The sequence below is a fragment of the Aulonocara stuartgranti genome, assembly GCF_965226115.1.
Source record: "Aulonocara stuartgranti genome assembly, chromosome: 19".
Classification (NCBI taxonomy): Eukaryota; Metazoa; Chordata; class Actinopteri; order Cichliformes; family Cichlidae; genus Aulonocara; species Aulonocara stuartgranti.
The window spans coordinates 17,619,745-17,636,630 of NC_138955.1; the positions used below are offsets into that span (position 1 = coordinate 17,619,745).

The 16,886-nt window shown below is 39.2% G+C and overlaps 2 protein-coding genes and 1 long non-coding RNA gene across 8 annotated transcripts in view; all 3 read left to right on the forward strand.

Annotated features, from left to right (window-relative positions):
- LOC309695819 (uncharacterized protein) overlaps window positions 1-2,787 on the forward strand; it is a 79,922-nt gene extending 77,135 nt beyond the window's left edge. For all 5 annotated transcript variants that reach the window (XM_082516728.1, XM_082516727.1, XM_082516730.1 and 2 more), the window contains 4 exons: window positions 125-1,169; window positions 1,273-1,419; window positions 1,999-2,100; window positions 2,274-2,787. In XM_082516728.1, the coding sequence (XP_082372854.1) occupies window positions 125-1,169; window positions 1,273-1,419; window positions 1,999-2,100; window positions 2,274-2,579 (1,600 nt within the window). In that variant the 3' untranslated portion in view covers window positions 2,580-2,787. The remainder of the gene's footprint in view (window positions 1-124; window positions 1,170-1,272; window positions 1,420-1,998; window positions 2,101-2,273) is intronic.
- LOC309695823 (uncharacterized protein) overlaps window positions 1-16,886 on the forward strand; it is a 232,739-nt gene that overhangs the window by 58,803 nt on the left and 157,050 nt on the right. The window lies entirely within an intron of this gene.
- LOC309695831 overlaps window positions 1-16,886 on the forward strand; it is a 46,744-nt gene that overhangs the window by 12,448 nt on the left and 17,410 nt on the right. Inside the window, exon 1 of one of the 2 annotated variants that reach the window (XR_014273246.1) lies at window positions 12,010-12,782. The exons of the other annotated variant lie outside the window; for it this stretch is intronic. This is a non-coding gene — a long non-coding RNA (uncharacterized lncRNA). Of the gene's footprint in view, window positions 1-12,009; window positions 12,783-16,886 lie in introns of those variants that run through there. 2 annotated transcript variants of the gene reach the window in all.

Genomic DNA, 16,886 nt, shown 5'->3' on the forward strand with positions numbered 1-16,886 from the left:
GTGTGTTGAAGTGTGCTTTTTGTTTTATAGTTTTATATCTCAACTATTGTATAAATGAAAAGTAATAACTAATTTTATTTAATTGAAGGGAAATTTAACTCTGCCCATTTACATTTTATTCTAGGTTGAACAAGATGGAGGCAAAGCTTCGTGTAATTATTGATGACCAAATCGAGAAGTTGGTTCTTCCATCAGGGATCCCACCAACATTGGAGGAGCTGCAGAGTGTTGTGAAGGATACTTTTGGGATTTCAAATGACTTCAGTCTTCAGTATTTTGACCCAGAATTCCAGGACTACTTCACTCTTCACAGAGCTGACCAGATAAAAGACAAAGACACTGTGAAGGTTGTTGGCATCACCCCAGTCATGCTAAGCTTGACTCCGGTTGATGACAGTTTTGGCGGCCCCTCTGGCCAACTGTCTGACTATGACTCCTCATATGCTGAGTCAGTTGTATCCAATGCAGACTCTGCTGCAACTACTTCTTCTCAGGACACCATTATTCTCAAAAGGCAGAAGACCACAGAACGTTGTGAGCCCTGGCCGAAACAGTTTCCCATTCCACAGTTTGCATATGAAACTGAGATGTACCTGGAAAGAGCCACTGAGGAGTATAAAAAGAATGGAAATCTTCTGCCCACCTCCAAAGTAAAGACTGATATTCTTGAGAAGTTGGCTGAAACTATATTTACATTTACGGCCTATCCTTCAAGTGCACAGGTTAGTTATGTTGCTGAGGCACTTGTGACAAAATACCCTTGTCTCAAGGAACCTGGCTCTTTCTCAGGTTATTATGGTTGGCAACAAAGCATCAAATACAAGATGGCCAATTATCGTACAAAACTTAGAGGGTTTGGTGTTCCTGAGTTGACATGCAATGCCATGAAACACAAGAGTCCAGGTGACCAGAAGTCTGCAAATAAAGTGAAAAAGCCTCGGAAAGCAGAGGTAAATTACCTTCCGCCATATCCAGCAGGTGAAGATGAGGACAGTCAAGAAGAAGAGAGAATTCAGTTGCTTACTGAAGTCAAGAAAAGAGACAACAACAAAGTGATAAAAGAAAAAATGGCTAAAACATTTGCACATAGACGACATGAAATTGTCAACCTGTCCCCCAGCATTGAAGACATCAAAGCCAGATGGCCAGCTTTGTTTGAGGCATCTCATGTGAGTTCCAAATTCATTTTGGGTAGGCTTTTGGGTTTTTTTAATGTAATCTTTCAAACTTCAAATAATTTGAGGCCGCATCATGTTTTTTTTTGTCGTTCAGCTGCAGGATGAGTTCTACAGGATCACCCTGGTACACCTTGAACCCAAATTCATGTCCATGCTGGATGAGTACACTCCCAAACTGTTGGCCCTTTTCCATTCCAAGGGGGGAGCCATGGGATTGAAGTTGCAGGCTATCATAGCCAAGGTATTTTCCACAGACATTTCAGCTTGGAATTTTATTTAAAGAATTTTTTTGTCAAATTTCATTTGCATGGTGCACAGCTCCACTAATTTGTTTGCATGTTTTTGTCAGTGCAAGAGGACGCCAGGACGTCACTGATATAATTAACAACACAATTATGGGTTTCATGTTTTAATTGTATTTTAAATACATGTCTATTCTTAGTAAAAACAAACAAACAAAAAACAAACAAAAAAACACAAGTACAGGTATTGCTGGGTTTTTGTTTTGTCCCAAGAAGGAAAAACCCTTTCTGACGAACGTAAACTAAATTAGATAAAAAACTAAAAGAATAAATTAATGTAATTTACTAAAACGACACATTTAAAGATTGAAGCTTACAAGCATGTTGACAATACCTTTGTGTTGACTGTCAGCACCCAGGCATGTGCATTAACATCAGCTAATTATCGCACATAATGTTCCATGTGATGATAATTTGATATTTAACAGTTTTTTTTAATACTGCCAATTCTCACAGTTTTGTCTTAATAAATGGTCACTTATCTGATGGTAATTTTTGGAATTCTTGCTCATTTTCAGTCACCAAGCAATCCTAGCAATGACATAACCAGAAATCTGGTTATTCGGTGCTTGATGGTGTACCTTGGGGAGTCCATTGATCAACTGATCAAAGAGTACAGTGTAAGTGTTGAAGTAGAAACATTATTCTGTTTTTGTTATTCATATGTGTTTGTCAAGTTTTTAATAATTTGAGGCATTATCATGTTCTATTTGTCATTCAGCTACAGGATGTGTCCAGGAAATATTTCATGTGTGCAACTACAGTCAGAAAACCCATGTGTTTGTTGTTTCAGGATGCTGATGAGGATGGTGTGTCACAAGATCTTTCTGAACAGAGGATGAAAATCTACAAAATCAAGGCTGTTGGATCTGAGGAGGATGACATTGGCATTGTGCTGGAGGGTGTGAGAGTTATGCCTGCTCTGGGCAATTTTCCAAGAGCATGCGCAATGCTGGTTGAATTGACATATGCAGTCAATCTTGCCTATCCCAAAGAGCTAAAATACACCTTGGAAGTATTCCAGAAAACTTTCCTTGAACTGGATTGTGCTAAGCTCTCACCAAAAGTGAACAGCCTCAAGAACAAGTTATTGGCTTAAGTGAGGACTCTGAAAGAATGAAAGGGAAGTAAGCTCACTGAAAACCTTTGGTTTGTCTTTGTTAGATGCAGCTATCTTTTCAGTTTTCAAAATAATTTCAACTTATTCATGTCTTACCCAAATGACCTGCAATGTGTCAGGCTGTATTTGTGCTCTTCATTTTAATGTTTGTTTTTTATTACCTACAAGTTTCTTAGGAATATTCTGTTTGAAAGGCAACAGATTGGAGGAATCACTAGTGAAGCTTTTCTTTGTTTATAGTGTATGTTACTATAAAACATTAGTTTAAAACAACTTTAAAATTTAACAGAAGTGCAGTCCTGTAGCTGTAGAAATGTTACTTCCTCTTACATGTGTCTTAGATTTTCTCAGGTTAAACATCCAAATTGGGATAAAAGGTTGATTTACATTATTGATATTCCATGTACATGAGTTAAAAAACCTTTGTTCTACAGTTATATTGAGTGATTCAATTTAACAAAAGATTGACTAACTAAAGTTTTTGTTAGTCAATCATAAATAAGTAACAGAGATAAAGGAAACGGTAAAGGATATTCAAATTTCAGGTTCATGTTGATATTACAGTCTAATCTAAAGATTAATTTCTGTTTTACAAAACTGGTTTACATTCATGCAGTTTATGTTGCTGTTGCTCTGTACACAAAGCTGTGTGATAAACTGTTTATGACACTAAAACAAATTTACAGCAGAGGAATGTATTTAGGAGATCAGGAGATTGTTGATGAGAATTCAGTGTATACGAGCAGAAAAATGTTATATTATAAATTACTGTGTTTTATTTTCCACAATAAAACAAATTACTGTGTTGATGTTTTCTTTGTGAAATTGATTCATTTTACTCAGAAAATAAGTTAAATTCATTTCATTTTCTCTTATTATTCAGTCATTATTTTTAAGGTTTATTTGGAAAATTATTGAATCCAATTTGAGTTTTACTGAAAAAACAAGAAGATTTCATTTCTTTGTAATGGATATTTTAGGAAGTTTTTACTAAACATTTGCCAGATAGTTAGTAAATTCAAAGTAATTTTTCTCAGAGACTTATTTCATATCAATTATTTTTTTTGGTAAAGTTGGGCAATTTCAACCTTCAGTTTGAGATTTTGACCCTAAATCCAACACATATTTACAGTTTAATTCTATTAATATCTACTTTTGTTTTCTATTTGAATTTAATTAACATTTTCTCTACATTTTACATAAATCTTTTGAAATTAAAATCTACTTAATTATTTCAAGTGTCACTTTGTTGCCATAACTTTTTTAAGTAACCTCTAGTCACAGTTTTTACAGTGTAGATGCCCTTTCAGTGGTTTGTTGTCCTCAAGGCACATCACAACCTTCTGGATAAATGTGAATGTAAGCTCAAGTTTCTTTGGGTATTGTAGGTCTAGTGCATAGATGTACCTAAAGAGCAGGAGAAATGACTCAGCCAGATTTGTGGGACCATTCACAAGTATTTCATCCTCAACGACAATGCAGATGCTTTCGGGACTGAAGAGGGCCGAATCAGTAGTGTCATCCGTGACAACGGACAGCAGAGCCACAGGAGTGTCAGTGAGGTCTGGACCATCTGCTGACTGCAAAACAAAAATAATACAAGAATGAGTTCAGCCCCACAAGGACACAAATCATGCTATTGATTAGAGGTGTGAATCTTCACAAGTCGCACGTTTCTTTTAGGATTATAATGTCAACGATTTAATTTGATATGGCGATACATCATGATGCATTACAATAATCTTAATTTGGGTTTGGTTTCAAAACATATGTTTAAATAAATGCTTTCAATAATAAATATATGCCAAGATATTTGTTTTTGTTATTTACCAAACATTTCTGACCACAACATGGCACCTCCAAAAAAATAGAACACTTGAATTTTAAAAGGGAGTTTTTATCTGTGGATTTGTTTTTGTTTAATAATCTTTCAACTATTTTCATGTTTATGCGTAACAATCTTCTTGCAATCTTATTCAACAATAGTTGATATGTGGGAGAAAACAAGTCAGATGTTGAACCTCCTTCCTGATATACACCCTGGTTCTCCTTGAGTTCTGGGCGATGTCATATGTTCGACTGAACAGCTAGGCAAAGGGGTTGATGCTGAGGCCAGTACACTTACATCACAAGTCCTGAATAATGTGGAGGCATCTTCACGCAGGTACACAGGAAGTGCACGAAGGACGAGGGCCCGTCTTGTATTTACATCATGCTGTTCCTAGATGAACATACAATATCTATTAGAATAGTATTTACACAAATGCAGAGTAAAAACAAAGTGTTGGATAGCCATGTTCTGATTGTCAATGTTATAGATCAGGGGTGTCCAAACTTTTTGTGTAATGGGCTAAACTTGTCAATCTAGAAGGTTAACCCAAAAAAATCTAAAAATTTTGAATAATTCATGGCAAAATTCTCTAGTTTCTTTGCATTTATTTTTTATTTAAATTAGGACACAAATTATAAAACTCACCCACTGACAACTGGTGAAATGTTGACTCTGTAGCGCTCTTTGCAGTCTGATATCTGTAAACAATATGTGCACAAAGACAACTTATTAATGTTCAAAAACATTTTTTGCACAGCACACACACGTAGTCAGCTGATCTCATCTGATGCAGATCTGCTCCTTGATCAAGTGACATTTGTCCAGATTTTTGGCACGAGTGACGTCGAATCAGCATCGCAGCTGGATGGCCCGATTTACATACCCAGCGCATCTGATACTCACCACAATAATTTACTAAGATTATATGCACTCCTGTTATTAAGTCCAGTTCAGTCTGTTAATGTTAACCGTTTCAAACTAATGTTAATAGGTGTGTTGCTAAGCTTAATAACTTAAATAACAAACTTGAAATTTACCCGTCCTATTTTCCCCTTTATTGTTTTTTCCTCTGTGCTGTAAATCTTCTGTCTAAGAAGAAATCTGAGGCTGGTGTTCTGAAAATGAGCTACCAAAGCTTTTTTTGAATGAATCAATAAAGATCCATTTATGGAAAGCTGTGATGAAGGCAGTTTTGCCTTTAATTATATTCAACAATATAACATATTCGACCACTTTTAAGTGATTTTGTGATCTTTAATACACTTTAATACACTAAAGTTAAGGTTATTTACCTAATTTCTAGTAAGTGGCCCTCAGTGAAAAAAGTTTGGACACCCCTGCCTTACAACTGGTGTCAAGCCAGCCTCCAATTCGAGACTTGCAGTCAAACCAGCCTCCAGTTTGTTTTACGTTCCCTGTGTATTCAAAGTATTACGGGAATGGATGTGGAAACCGGATTTCAAAATAAAAGCCAACTTAGAGTGAATTAACAGATATGTTAAGAACATAATAACATATAATTTAGGCTTTTTTTTTTAATTTTATTTTTTTTTACAAACTCTAATGTTAGATCGATATGACACAGCCTTGTACCCTAATTGTGCCCTGTCACTATCAAGGCCATCTTATTTTGGATTTCAAAGTAAAAGCCCTGTGACTCTTCATTTTTGAACTACTCTTTCAATGACTTAATCAGAATCAGAATCAGAATCGTGTTTATTGGCCAAGTATATGTGCAGACACATACAGGGAATTTGGTTCCGGTAGATGGTAACTCTCAAGCACAGCAATGTAAATCTCTCTCACACACACACACACACACACACACACACACACACACACACACACACACACACACACACACAAGTGTCTATATATACACATTACACATACATACACAAAGCTGTGTAAACCAACTATAAATAACGAATCTAAACTTATATACATAAAATACAGAAATGAATGAGGTGGAATGAATACTACAAAATGTACATAAGGTGCAGTTGCAGTCTGGCAGTGGGAGCAGTGTGACAGGTCAACTGTTAAGAAGGGAGAAGGCGAGGGGAAAGAAACTGTTCCTGTGTCAGGTGGTCCTGGTCTGCAGGCTTCTGTACCGTCTGCCAGAGGGCAGCAGATCAAAAAGTCTGTGTGCAGGGTGTGAGGGGTCTGCGATGATTTTCCCTGCCCGTTTCCTGGTTCTTGAGAGGTACAGATCCTGGATGGAGGGCAGGGGGGCGCTGATGATCCTTTCTGCTGCCCGTACAGTCCGCTGCAGTCTGCTCCTGTCCTGTTTAGTGGCTGCTCCATACCAGACTGTGATGGAGGAGCACAGGACAGACTCAATGACCGCAGTGTAGAACTGGATCAGCAGCTCCTGTGGAAGACTGTACTTCCCCAGTTGTCTCAGGAAGTACATCCTCTGCTGGGTCTTTTTGAGGATGGAGTTGATGTTGGTCTCCCACTTCAGGTCCTGGGAGATGGTTGTACCCAGGAACTTGAAGGTCTTCACAGTTGACACAGGGCTGTCTGATATGGTGAGGGGGAGCAGAGTTGAGGGATGTCTCCTGAAGTCCACTGTCATCTCTACAGTCTTAAGAGTGTTCAGCTCCAGATTGTGCTGACTGCACCAGAGTACCAGCCGCTCAACTTCCTGCCGGTATGCAGACTCATCACCATCTTGAATGAGGCCAATGACAGTGGTGTCATCTGCAAACTTTAGGAGTTTGACAGCCGAGTTCTTGGAGGTGCAGTCGTTAGTGTAGAGGGAGAACAGTAGTGGTGAGAGGACACATCCTTGAGGGGCACCAATACTGAGGGACCGGGTTTCAGAGGTGATCTCCCCCAGCCTCACTTGTTGCTTTCTGTCTGTCAGGAAGCTGGTGATCCACTGACAAGTAGCTGGTGACACGCTGAGCTGGGAGAGTTTGGAGGAAAGAAGTTCAGGCACAATGGTGTTAAAAGCCGAACTAAAGTCCACAAACAGGACCCTGGCATAAGTTCCCGGGCGGTCAAGGTGTTGCAGGATGTAATGCAGCCCCATGTTCACTGCATCATCCACCGACCTGTTTGCCCGGTAGGCAAACTGCAGAGGGTCCAGCTGGTGGCCTGTAATGTCTTTCAGATGGGCTAGCACCAGTCGTTCAAAGGATTTCATGACCACAGACGTCAAGGCGACAGGTCTGTAGTCATTCAGTCCTGTGATGGTGGGTTTCTTGGGAACAGGGATGATGGTGGAGCGTTTGAAGCAGGAGGGAACTTCACACAGCTCCAGGGATCTGTTGAAGATGCGAGTAAAGATGGGAGCCAGCTGTTCAGCACAGGTTTTGAGGCAGGAGGGTGAGACGCCATCTGGTCCGGGGGCTTTTCTGGGCTTCTGTTTCTGGAATGGCTGAGTGTGTATTCTTAGTTTCAGGGAGGAGGAAAGGGGGGTGAGAGGTGTGGTGGAGGTCGTTGAGTCTGGATTGGAGAGGGTGGTGGTGGTCGTTGAGTCTGGATTGGGGAGGGTGGGGGTGGTCGTTGAGTCTTGATTGGGGAGGGGCAGGGTGAAGGGGGGAGAGGTGGAAGGTGTGTTGGGGGTCAATGTCTGAAGCAATGTCCCTGGGGAGGGGAGGGTGGGGCGTGGGAGTCTGTCCGTCTCAAACCTGCAATAGAAAGTGTTTAACTCGTTGGCCAGGTCTTTGTTTGCTTCAATAGTGGGTGGGGGGCGTCTGTAGCTGGTGATTTCCTGCAGGCCCCTCCACACTGACGCAGGGTCGTTGGCTTAGAGCCGTTCTTCCAGCTTCTAATAATGCTCTTAAAAGCAAAAGTCGTATTTCCAAATACTGTTTGAACTTTATATCAACACTTTCCAACCACAGTCTTTTTCACAGTGATACCATATCAATATCAAGTCAGTCTGATTTTGCCTTTCATAGTAATGGCCCTTTGAAATTGCCGATATTTGACTTAATCTTCTAACGATTCAAAATGCTCTAAAATGAAAAATTCTTGTTTCCACAGGTTAAGTCCACTTTAGATCAACAGTATACAGCCCCACAGTGATACCATATCAATATCAAGTCATTCTGATTATGCCTTCCAAAATAAAAGCCCTTTCAAATTGAGCATATACGACCTACTTTTTAACGATTTCAAAATGTTCTTAAACAGAATTTTGCTATTTCCACAGGATGAATCCATGTTAGATCAACAGTATCCAACCCCACAGTGATACCATATCAATATCAAGTCATTCTGATTATGCCTTCCAAAATAAGACTTTTCAAATTGCCAAGATACGACCTACTCTTTTAAAGATTTCAAAATGCTCTAAATTGGAAAATTCCTGTTTCCACAGGGTAATTCCACCTTAGATCAACAGTATCCAACCCCACAGTGATACCATATCATTTTCAAGTCATTCTGATTATGCCTTCCAAAATAATGGCCTTTTTGAAATCTTTAAAAGAGTAGGTCGTATCTTGGCAATTTGAAAAGTCTTATTTTGGAAGGCATAATCAGAATGACTTGATATTGATATGGTATCACTGTGGGGTTGGATACTGTTGATCTAACATGGATTCATCCTGTGGAAATAGCAAAATTCTGTTTAAGAACATTTTGAAATCGTTAAAAAGTAGGTCGTATATGCTCAATTTGAAAGGGCTTTTATTTTGGAAGGCATAATCAGAATGACTTGATATTGATATGGTATCACTGTGGGGCTGTATACTGTTGATCTAAAGTGGACTTACCCTGTGGAAACAAGAATTTTTCATTTTAGAGCATTTTGAATCGTTAGAAGATTAAGTCAAATATCGGCAATTTCAAAGGGCCATTACTATGAAAGGCAAAATCAGACTGACTTGATATTGATATGGTATCACTGTGAAAAAGACTGTGGTTGGAAAGTGTTGATATAAAGTTCAAATAGTATTTGGAAATACGACTTTTGCATTTAAGAGCATTATTAAGTCATTGAAAGAGTAGTTCAAAAATGAAGATTCACAGGGCTTTTACTTTGAAATCCAAAATAAGATGGCCTTGATAGTGACAGGGCACAATTAGGGTACAAGGCTGTGTCATATAGATCTAACATTAGAGTTTGTATAAAAAAAAAAAAAAAAAAGCCTAAATTATATGTTATTATGTTCTTAACATATCTGTTAATTCACTCGAAGTTGGCTTTTATTTTGAAATCCGGTTTCCACATCCATTCCCGTAATACTTTGAATACACAGGGAATGTAAAAGAAAATGGAGGCTGGCTTGACTGTAAGTCTCGAATTGGAGGCTGGCTTGACACAAGTGCCTTACAGGTTAGGGAGTATTTGTGATCCACACAGTCTGCATCAATGATTCTTTCTTAGCCTGGGAGCAGAACGCGGCTCTTTATTTTCATTTCATTTCAATTTATCTAGCAAAGATCGATAGGGTCTGGCTTAAAGGTGTCAAGGAGGCGCCTCAGTCTGGCTGGTTGAGCCTTGTCGAATTAGCGTGAACAATTTAGCTGAACTTCGTTCGTAGCACAGAGTTCGACCAGTGTGTAATGTTAGGCTGAATCAGGCGATGCATTTTTTTCGAGCTCGCTTAGTGGAATACCCCTCTAAACTGCTAAAAGGATTTCGAGATTATCTCACAACCACACATTTGAGACTACGAAAAAATACAAACGTGTCTAATTACCATCATGATAACACACTCATGTTGTTTATTATTGTTCGCTTCATGCTAGCGCGCGCACACACACACACACACACACACACACACACACACAGCTCAACAGCGTAAACTACTGACTGTGTAACACGGACACTTATTGAAATAAGTATACTCACAATACGCGCGTGCATTACCAGCGAATACGACAACCGGTAGAAATGGACAGTAGAAAGTTTTAGTAGAAAGTTCAAACGCATGGAGCTAAAAATGCCACCGTCAACTTCCCGGGCAAGAATACAATGCATTATAGGATTATAGGCCCGTGGCACTGACCTCCCACATCATGAAGACCCTGGAAAGGCTCATCCTGGACCAGCTGCGACCCATAGTAAGACCACATCTGGATCCCCTTCAGTTCGCTTATCAGCCTCGTCTCGGAACAGAGGACGCCATCATCTACCTGCTCAATCGTGTCTACACCCATCTGGACCAGCCGGCGAGCACTGTGAGGGTCAGGTTTTTTGACTTTTCCAGTGCTTTCAACACCATCAGGCCGACCCTCCTGGGTGATAAGTTAGCAGCGATGCAGGTGGATGCTTCTCTGGTGTCCTGGATTGTTGATTACCTGACAGGAAGACCACAATATGTACGTCTCCCACAGTGTGTGTCTGACAAGGTGATTAGCAACACAGGGGCACCACAGGGGACTGTCCTCTCCCCCTTCCTCTTCACCCTCTACACCACAGACTTCAGCCACTGCACAGAGACCTGCCATTTTCAGAAGTTTTCTGATGACTCTGCGGTGGTTGGATGCATCAGCAGGGATGATGAGACAGAGTACCGGGCTGTGGTCGACTCCTTTGTCATGTGGTGTGAGCAGAATCATCTGCAGCTCAACGTGGCAAAGACCAAGGAACTGATCGTGGACTTCAGGAAGACCAGGAAACACTTGACCCCTGTTTCAATCCAGGGGGTCAGTGTTGACATTGTGGAGGACTATAAATACCTTGGAGTACACATTGACAATAAACTGGACTGGGCTAAAAACACCACAGCACTTTACAGGAAGGGCCAGAGTCGTCTCTATTTTTTGAGGCGACTGAGGTCCTTCAACATCTGCCAGAAAATGCTGAGGATTTTCTATGAGTCTGTTGTGGCCAGTGCGATCCTCTATGCTGTTGCATGCTGGGGGAGCAGGCTGAGGGTCGCAGATGCCAACAGACTTAATAAACTGATCCGTAAGGCCAGCAATGTTGTGGGGATGGAGCTGGACTCCCTCAAGGTGGTGTCGGAGAGGCGGATGCTGTCCAAGATAAAGACAATGTTGGATAACACCTCCCACCCACTCCATGACATGTTGGTCAGTCACAGGAGCTCGTTCAGTGAGAGACTGAGATTACCGAAAAGCACCACTGAACGACACAGGAAATCATTCCTGCCTGTGGCCATCTCCCTGTACAACGCATCCACTTAACACACTGTTTGCTGCTACAACTACACATGTTTCTTTTCCAAATATTTATTTATAAGTGACTTATGTATGTATGTATGTATATATATGTATATATTGTACTATTCTTAGTTAGCGTATTGTCTGTCTTGTCTTAATGTTGGTTTAAAATGGAGCACTGTAACAAAAAATAATTTCCCCCAGGGATCAATAAAGTATTCTGATTCTGATTCTGATTATGGGAAATGTTGTCCCCCACCAAAAAACCGTCAAAACCGAAAACCGCCAAAACGTTACACCATTCTAATTTGAAATAACATTACGTATTTGTCACATTCGAAAACTTCTAAAATTACAATTACTTGGATTCGAATTCATTTATAACAAACATTCACTGTGCACAAAGTACGAATATATTTCCAGTAAAAAATAAAAGAATGTTTATCGAAATTAAATTTAAACAAAACAAAAACACGTTAGACTTACCAAATTTAGAGCAGTTGATGAAAATAAATAAGGTGGTGGTCGTGGTGGGTTGAAGTTGGGGACTCTTAATCCACACAAGCTGGCCAAATCTTCCCGGTATCAAGGTAAATCCAAGATGGCTGACTCAGCTTTCCTGAGGGAGCGACAAGACTCCACCCACCAGAACGTCACTAATATATGCTTCTTAAACTTTTTGAGCGTTCCAAACAAATTAGCTAAAAGATATTGAGCCCTATTCAATTAAAGTTGCATAAAAGCCAACAGAGCTCAATACTTTATAGTTTGCTCAACTACAAAACGACATTTGAGTGTTATGAGCTTATTAGTTATGAGCTAGAACAACTGTTAGGGATTACAGTGTAACAGTACGTGAAATGTGGAGCCAAATTTAAGTGCCAACAAGAGTCAAGGTCAGCACCACAGCTGGAATAAAATGGATCCAAGTGCAAAAAAAAAAAAAAAAGGCAAACTGGCATGCTATAAATTAAAGATACTTCAACAATCTGATCACAAAAGCATAAAATAATGTGTGGTGTAGCTGGAAAAAAAAATCAAAATAAAGTTTTCCATTTAAATGAGCAAGAACTAATCAGAAACAGCTTGGAAAAAACAAACAAACAGGAATATTAAGCAACAGAGGAGAAATGAGGTAATGACCTGACTGATAAAAGAATGATTATATAAAAAGAGGAAGAAAGATAACTGGATAAAGGCAAACTCAAGACCAAGAACAGAAGAGGGAAATACAAGAGAAGAAATGTATCATGCATGAAAAGGTAAAACTAATTTCAATGTCATTTTGTCTATAATTGTGAAAAAATTTTTTTGCTAAAAGTGGTCTGAAAGAGGACCTTACACCTTTTTGCACATACAGTAATATGCATGGAGGCTCTGTCATTCAGTGCCCACTATTTATAATTCATATTAGCACGTATGATATATGTTCAGATGTCTTTGACTTTTGTCAAATATGAGAAATTGAAGGGCAAATAGTGTGTGTGGCATACACAGCAAAATCGCTGGTGTGAAATTAACACTGTGAGTGTTAAATTTAACACTAGAAAAGTGTCTATATGTGTCCACTCTTTTGAGTGTTAAATTAACACTTTTCAAAGTGTTATATTTTTAACAATGAGCTAGTGTTATTTTAACACTGCACAGAGTTAAAGCTTAACACTGAGCAACACTGACCAGTGTCAAAAATATTCTACACTGGTGTTAAGTGTAAAAAAATTAACACCGAATAGTGTTGGTAGTACTTTACACTAGCCCTGGTGTTTAAAAATTCAACTCTGAATAGTGTTAATTTTCTAACACTAACACTAGTGTCAGTCAAATCATTAATACCACCAGATTACAATAAACTCTCATTAATCTCTGATATCTCTACTGCTACAATTAACCCCCAACATCTACCCATTACAAAGAAATACAAGACATTAACGTTCCAAAATACTTTGTATTCAGATACACCACAAGTAAACAAGTTATACAAAATTACAGTATGGGACAATGTACATTTTGTCATCAGTGCCATTTGAAAATTGCCTATCATAAGGTCTATAGTACACCAGATCATCTACAGAGATCAGTCTAATCCATCCTCAATAACAAATGCATTTAAGTGGTCATTGAAATATCAAATCAAATCAAATCACTTTTATTGTCACATCACATGTGCAGGTACATTGGTACAGCACATGTGAGTGAAATTCTTGTGTGCGAGCTTCACAAGCAACAGAGTTGTGCAAAATACAATAATGTAAACAAGCAAAATACAAGAATGGCTACATCTGAAACTAATAAATATATGTACAATATATAATAGTATATGCATTTCTGGATGTGTATACTAAATATTTTTCTACGTGTGTGTGTGTGTGTGTGTGTGTGTGTGTGTGTGTGTGTGTGTGTGTGTGTGTACACATATTTTACAAATTAAATAGAGTAAACAATAAATAAAATATATAAAATAAATATACAGAGTGAGACATGTGCAAAACAGTGGCGTTACTGTACAGTATGGAGTGCATAATGTTAAAGTTTGTGGAGCAGGGAAATTATTTTACTGCTATTGTTAAATAATTGTCATCATTACCATTGCATTAATAATATAATCTGGAGTTTATATTGCATTCAGGGGTTAAACAGTGTGTCTTTCAGAAAGGCTAAAAGTAACAGGACAGGAAACAGGCTTGCAGAGAGTTTTGCAGAAGTGAAAGCAAAGTCTAAGTTATTCTGAGGAGCAGGCCAGACGAGGCCATTTGAATCACTAGGTTATTTAAAATGATCATTGCTTTAACAAAGTAACAGATAGCTTTAAGAAGGCCTTAAGATGCTTATGCACACAGTTATTATGTTTAGTAGAGGTTCTTGATTAAAACATTTATTTAGTAGAAGACATACACATAGTCTCAGTGAGCCTCCGTTCTGGTGAAAGGTCAGAAGTGCAACAGGTGACACAGAGAGCATGTGAGGTCAACACACACACACACACACACATTAGTTAGATTTATTTAGAGAAGAGGTTACTCATGTCTGGCTGTAACTGCAAAAGTGTCTCGGTAAAAGAGGAACCGTTCCTTGTTGTCTCGGCAAGAAAGAGGAACAAGACAAGAACTGAAAGGTAGACAGGAAGGGCCAGCCATGAAAATAGAAGATGATCTTCTGGGGTAAAAGCCAGAAGATCATCTTGTATAAATCTATGTATAAAATGTATCTGTGACGCATGAAGGGGCGTCAGTAAATCAAACCCTGATGCTATAAAATATCTGTTCATGCTTTGATTAAGTCGAGGACTACTGGCTGTCTGCGTACAGAGTGTCTTCCCACACGTGTGTTCATTAAAATCATTGTTTGACCAAAGAGCTTCTGGACCAAGAGTGGTTTGTACTCTCCCTCCTCAATTTTGAACCTTAACATTTGGGGGCTTCGTCCGGTGGTTGAGGAGGGAGGATTGGAGGTGTAGACGGTGATGTATGGTCCGTTGTGGTCAGACAGGCAGGCGTGACCCGGCAACCAAACTGAGGGGACAGGCGCCTTTAAAAAGAGGTAGGCACAGGCCTGTTGATTTTATCCGAAGTGTGCTGAATTGGATGATAAAATTAAATGTCTATTCAGTAAAAGTTGCCGGTAAATGTCTGCTTTGATTTTGATGAGAATCTCATGACAGTACTGAGGATTTAAAAGCAGTTGGACTGCTGGTAATGATTGAACGCGGTTGGACCGCTAAAAGGATTTAATACGGTTAGGACCGTGGTAAGCAGTTGGACTGCTCAATGATTTTACTATCTTAGGGAATTTGGTTATTTTTTGGTTATAAGGTTGGACCTGCTTCAGTCTTACACTTTGTTGGGTGTTTTACTGTTGTTCCAAAGTATTATAAATTATTTTAGAACGGAACCGAGGGGGTTCTAGGAAGCGCAGTGCTCAGAGGTAACGCTTGCCAATGCCAAGGACGCTTAGGCATTGTCCTCGAAGAGGGATAGTCAGTTGGTCACTGTGGAGCTTGGGGCACTCCAGAATAACTAGGAGTTAGAGTCTCCTTACCGTTTGGAACGGTAGTCTGCGCTTTTTTGGTCAGCAGAAGTTGGACTTTGGGCGTGTAACTTTAACTTAAAACTTCAGGGTAAGCCTTGGCTGTGTAATGCCAAAAATAGAGCTTCAGGCAAAGTTTGGGTTGGTTGACGCTTTTAAATTGTGTTAGGGACTTTAGAGATGAGGCCAGAAACTGTTGGACAGATACTGGTGAATTGGTCGCAAAAAACTCAGGGAGTTTATCCGCTGGGCGGTTATTTTAAATTTGTCGAAATTGTGTAGGCGCTAAAGCTGACAGATCTGACAGTGGTTGTAAATATAAGACGTCGTTGTAATATAGAATAAGAAAATTTGGTGTGAGAGGAGGCTGTGTGTCGAGTCAGTAATGCACTGACTGCCTGCTGCTATTTTTAGACGGTGTGTGTGAGTGTGAAAATGCAAATGAGTAAGCAGTGAACTGTTTAAGCCACCGTTGGTTTTACAAATACTGCTGCAAACATTGTTGAGTGTGTGTTTAAAATGCCATTTATGTTTATTAGAGGACTATAAATAAAGTTTTGAGTTGCCGTAGGGGATGTATAGTAATTGACTGAAGTTGGATGTAGATATATAAATATATTGAGTGCACTGTGTATACTTAAGATTAACATATTACTTTCAGTAGTAACTTCTCTCCAGCAATAGTTGCTGGTGTGTTTTATTTTTTCAATTTCTTGTGTGAATGCGGTGACTAGAAGGTTTTGAATGATGAATAAAGGTGTGAGAGGTATTTCTTGGGTGATGTAAAGTAGGATGTTTTAAAGTTTGAAAGTGTTTTTAATTTAAGAGATGCATGAGTGATGTTATAAGAGTTTAGTTTATTTAAAAGGTGTGTGTGTGAGAGGATTATGAAATCATTGTGTGAATGATGCTACATTTTAGATCAAAAGTTAGTAGAATTACAGAGGGTTTGTAGATTGTAAATACAAAATAAGTTTGATTAGCCTGGAGAAACAGCAGAGCAGCTGCGTGCTGTGTGTGTGTAACAGGAAATGGTGTGGGTGACAGGAAGTTTGCATGCCCATATAAGGTGACGAGTGAGCACCCAGAGAGAGAAACAGATGAGTTAAACTCTAGGCAGATAAAGCGAATGGAGGTTTTGAGAAAAGAAATGAAAAGGATATTAATTGTATGTTTTAGTGTGTCAACACAGATTACAGATAAATAAAGGTGGACTTCTCTCAACCTGGAATTTTGAGTACGGCGCCAAAACCACTAGAGTAGCATAATTGGGAGAAAACAGGCCAGATTTTGGCTTAAAATTTTACAGCTTGACCTCGCACTTGTCCCCATCCTGAGAAGAA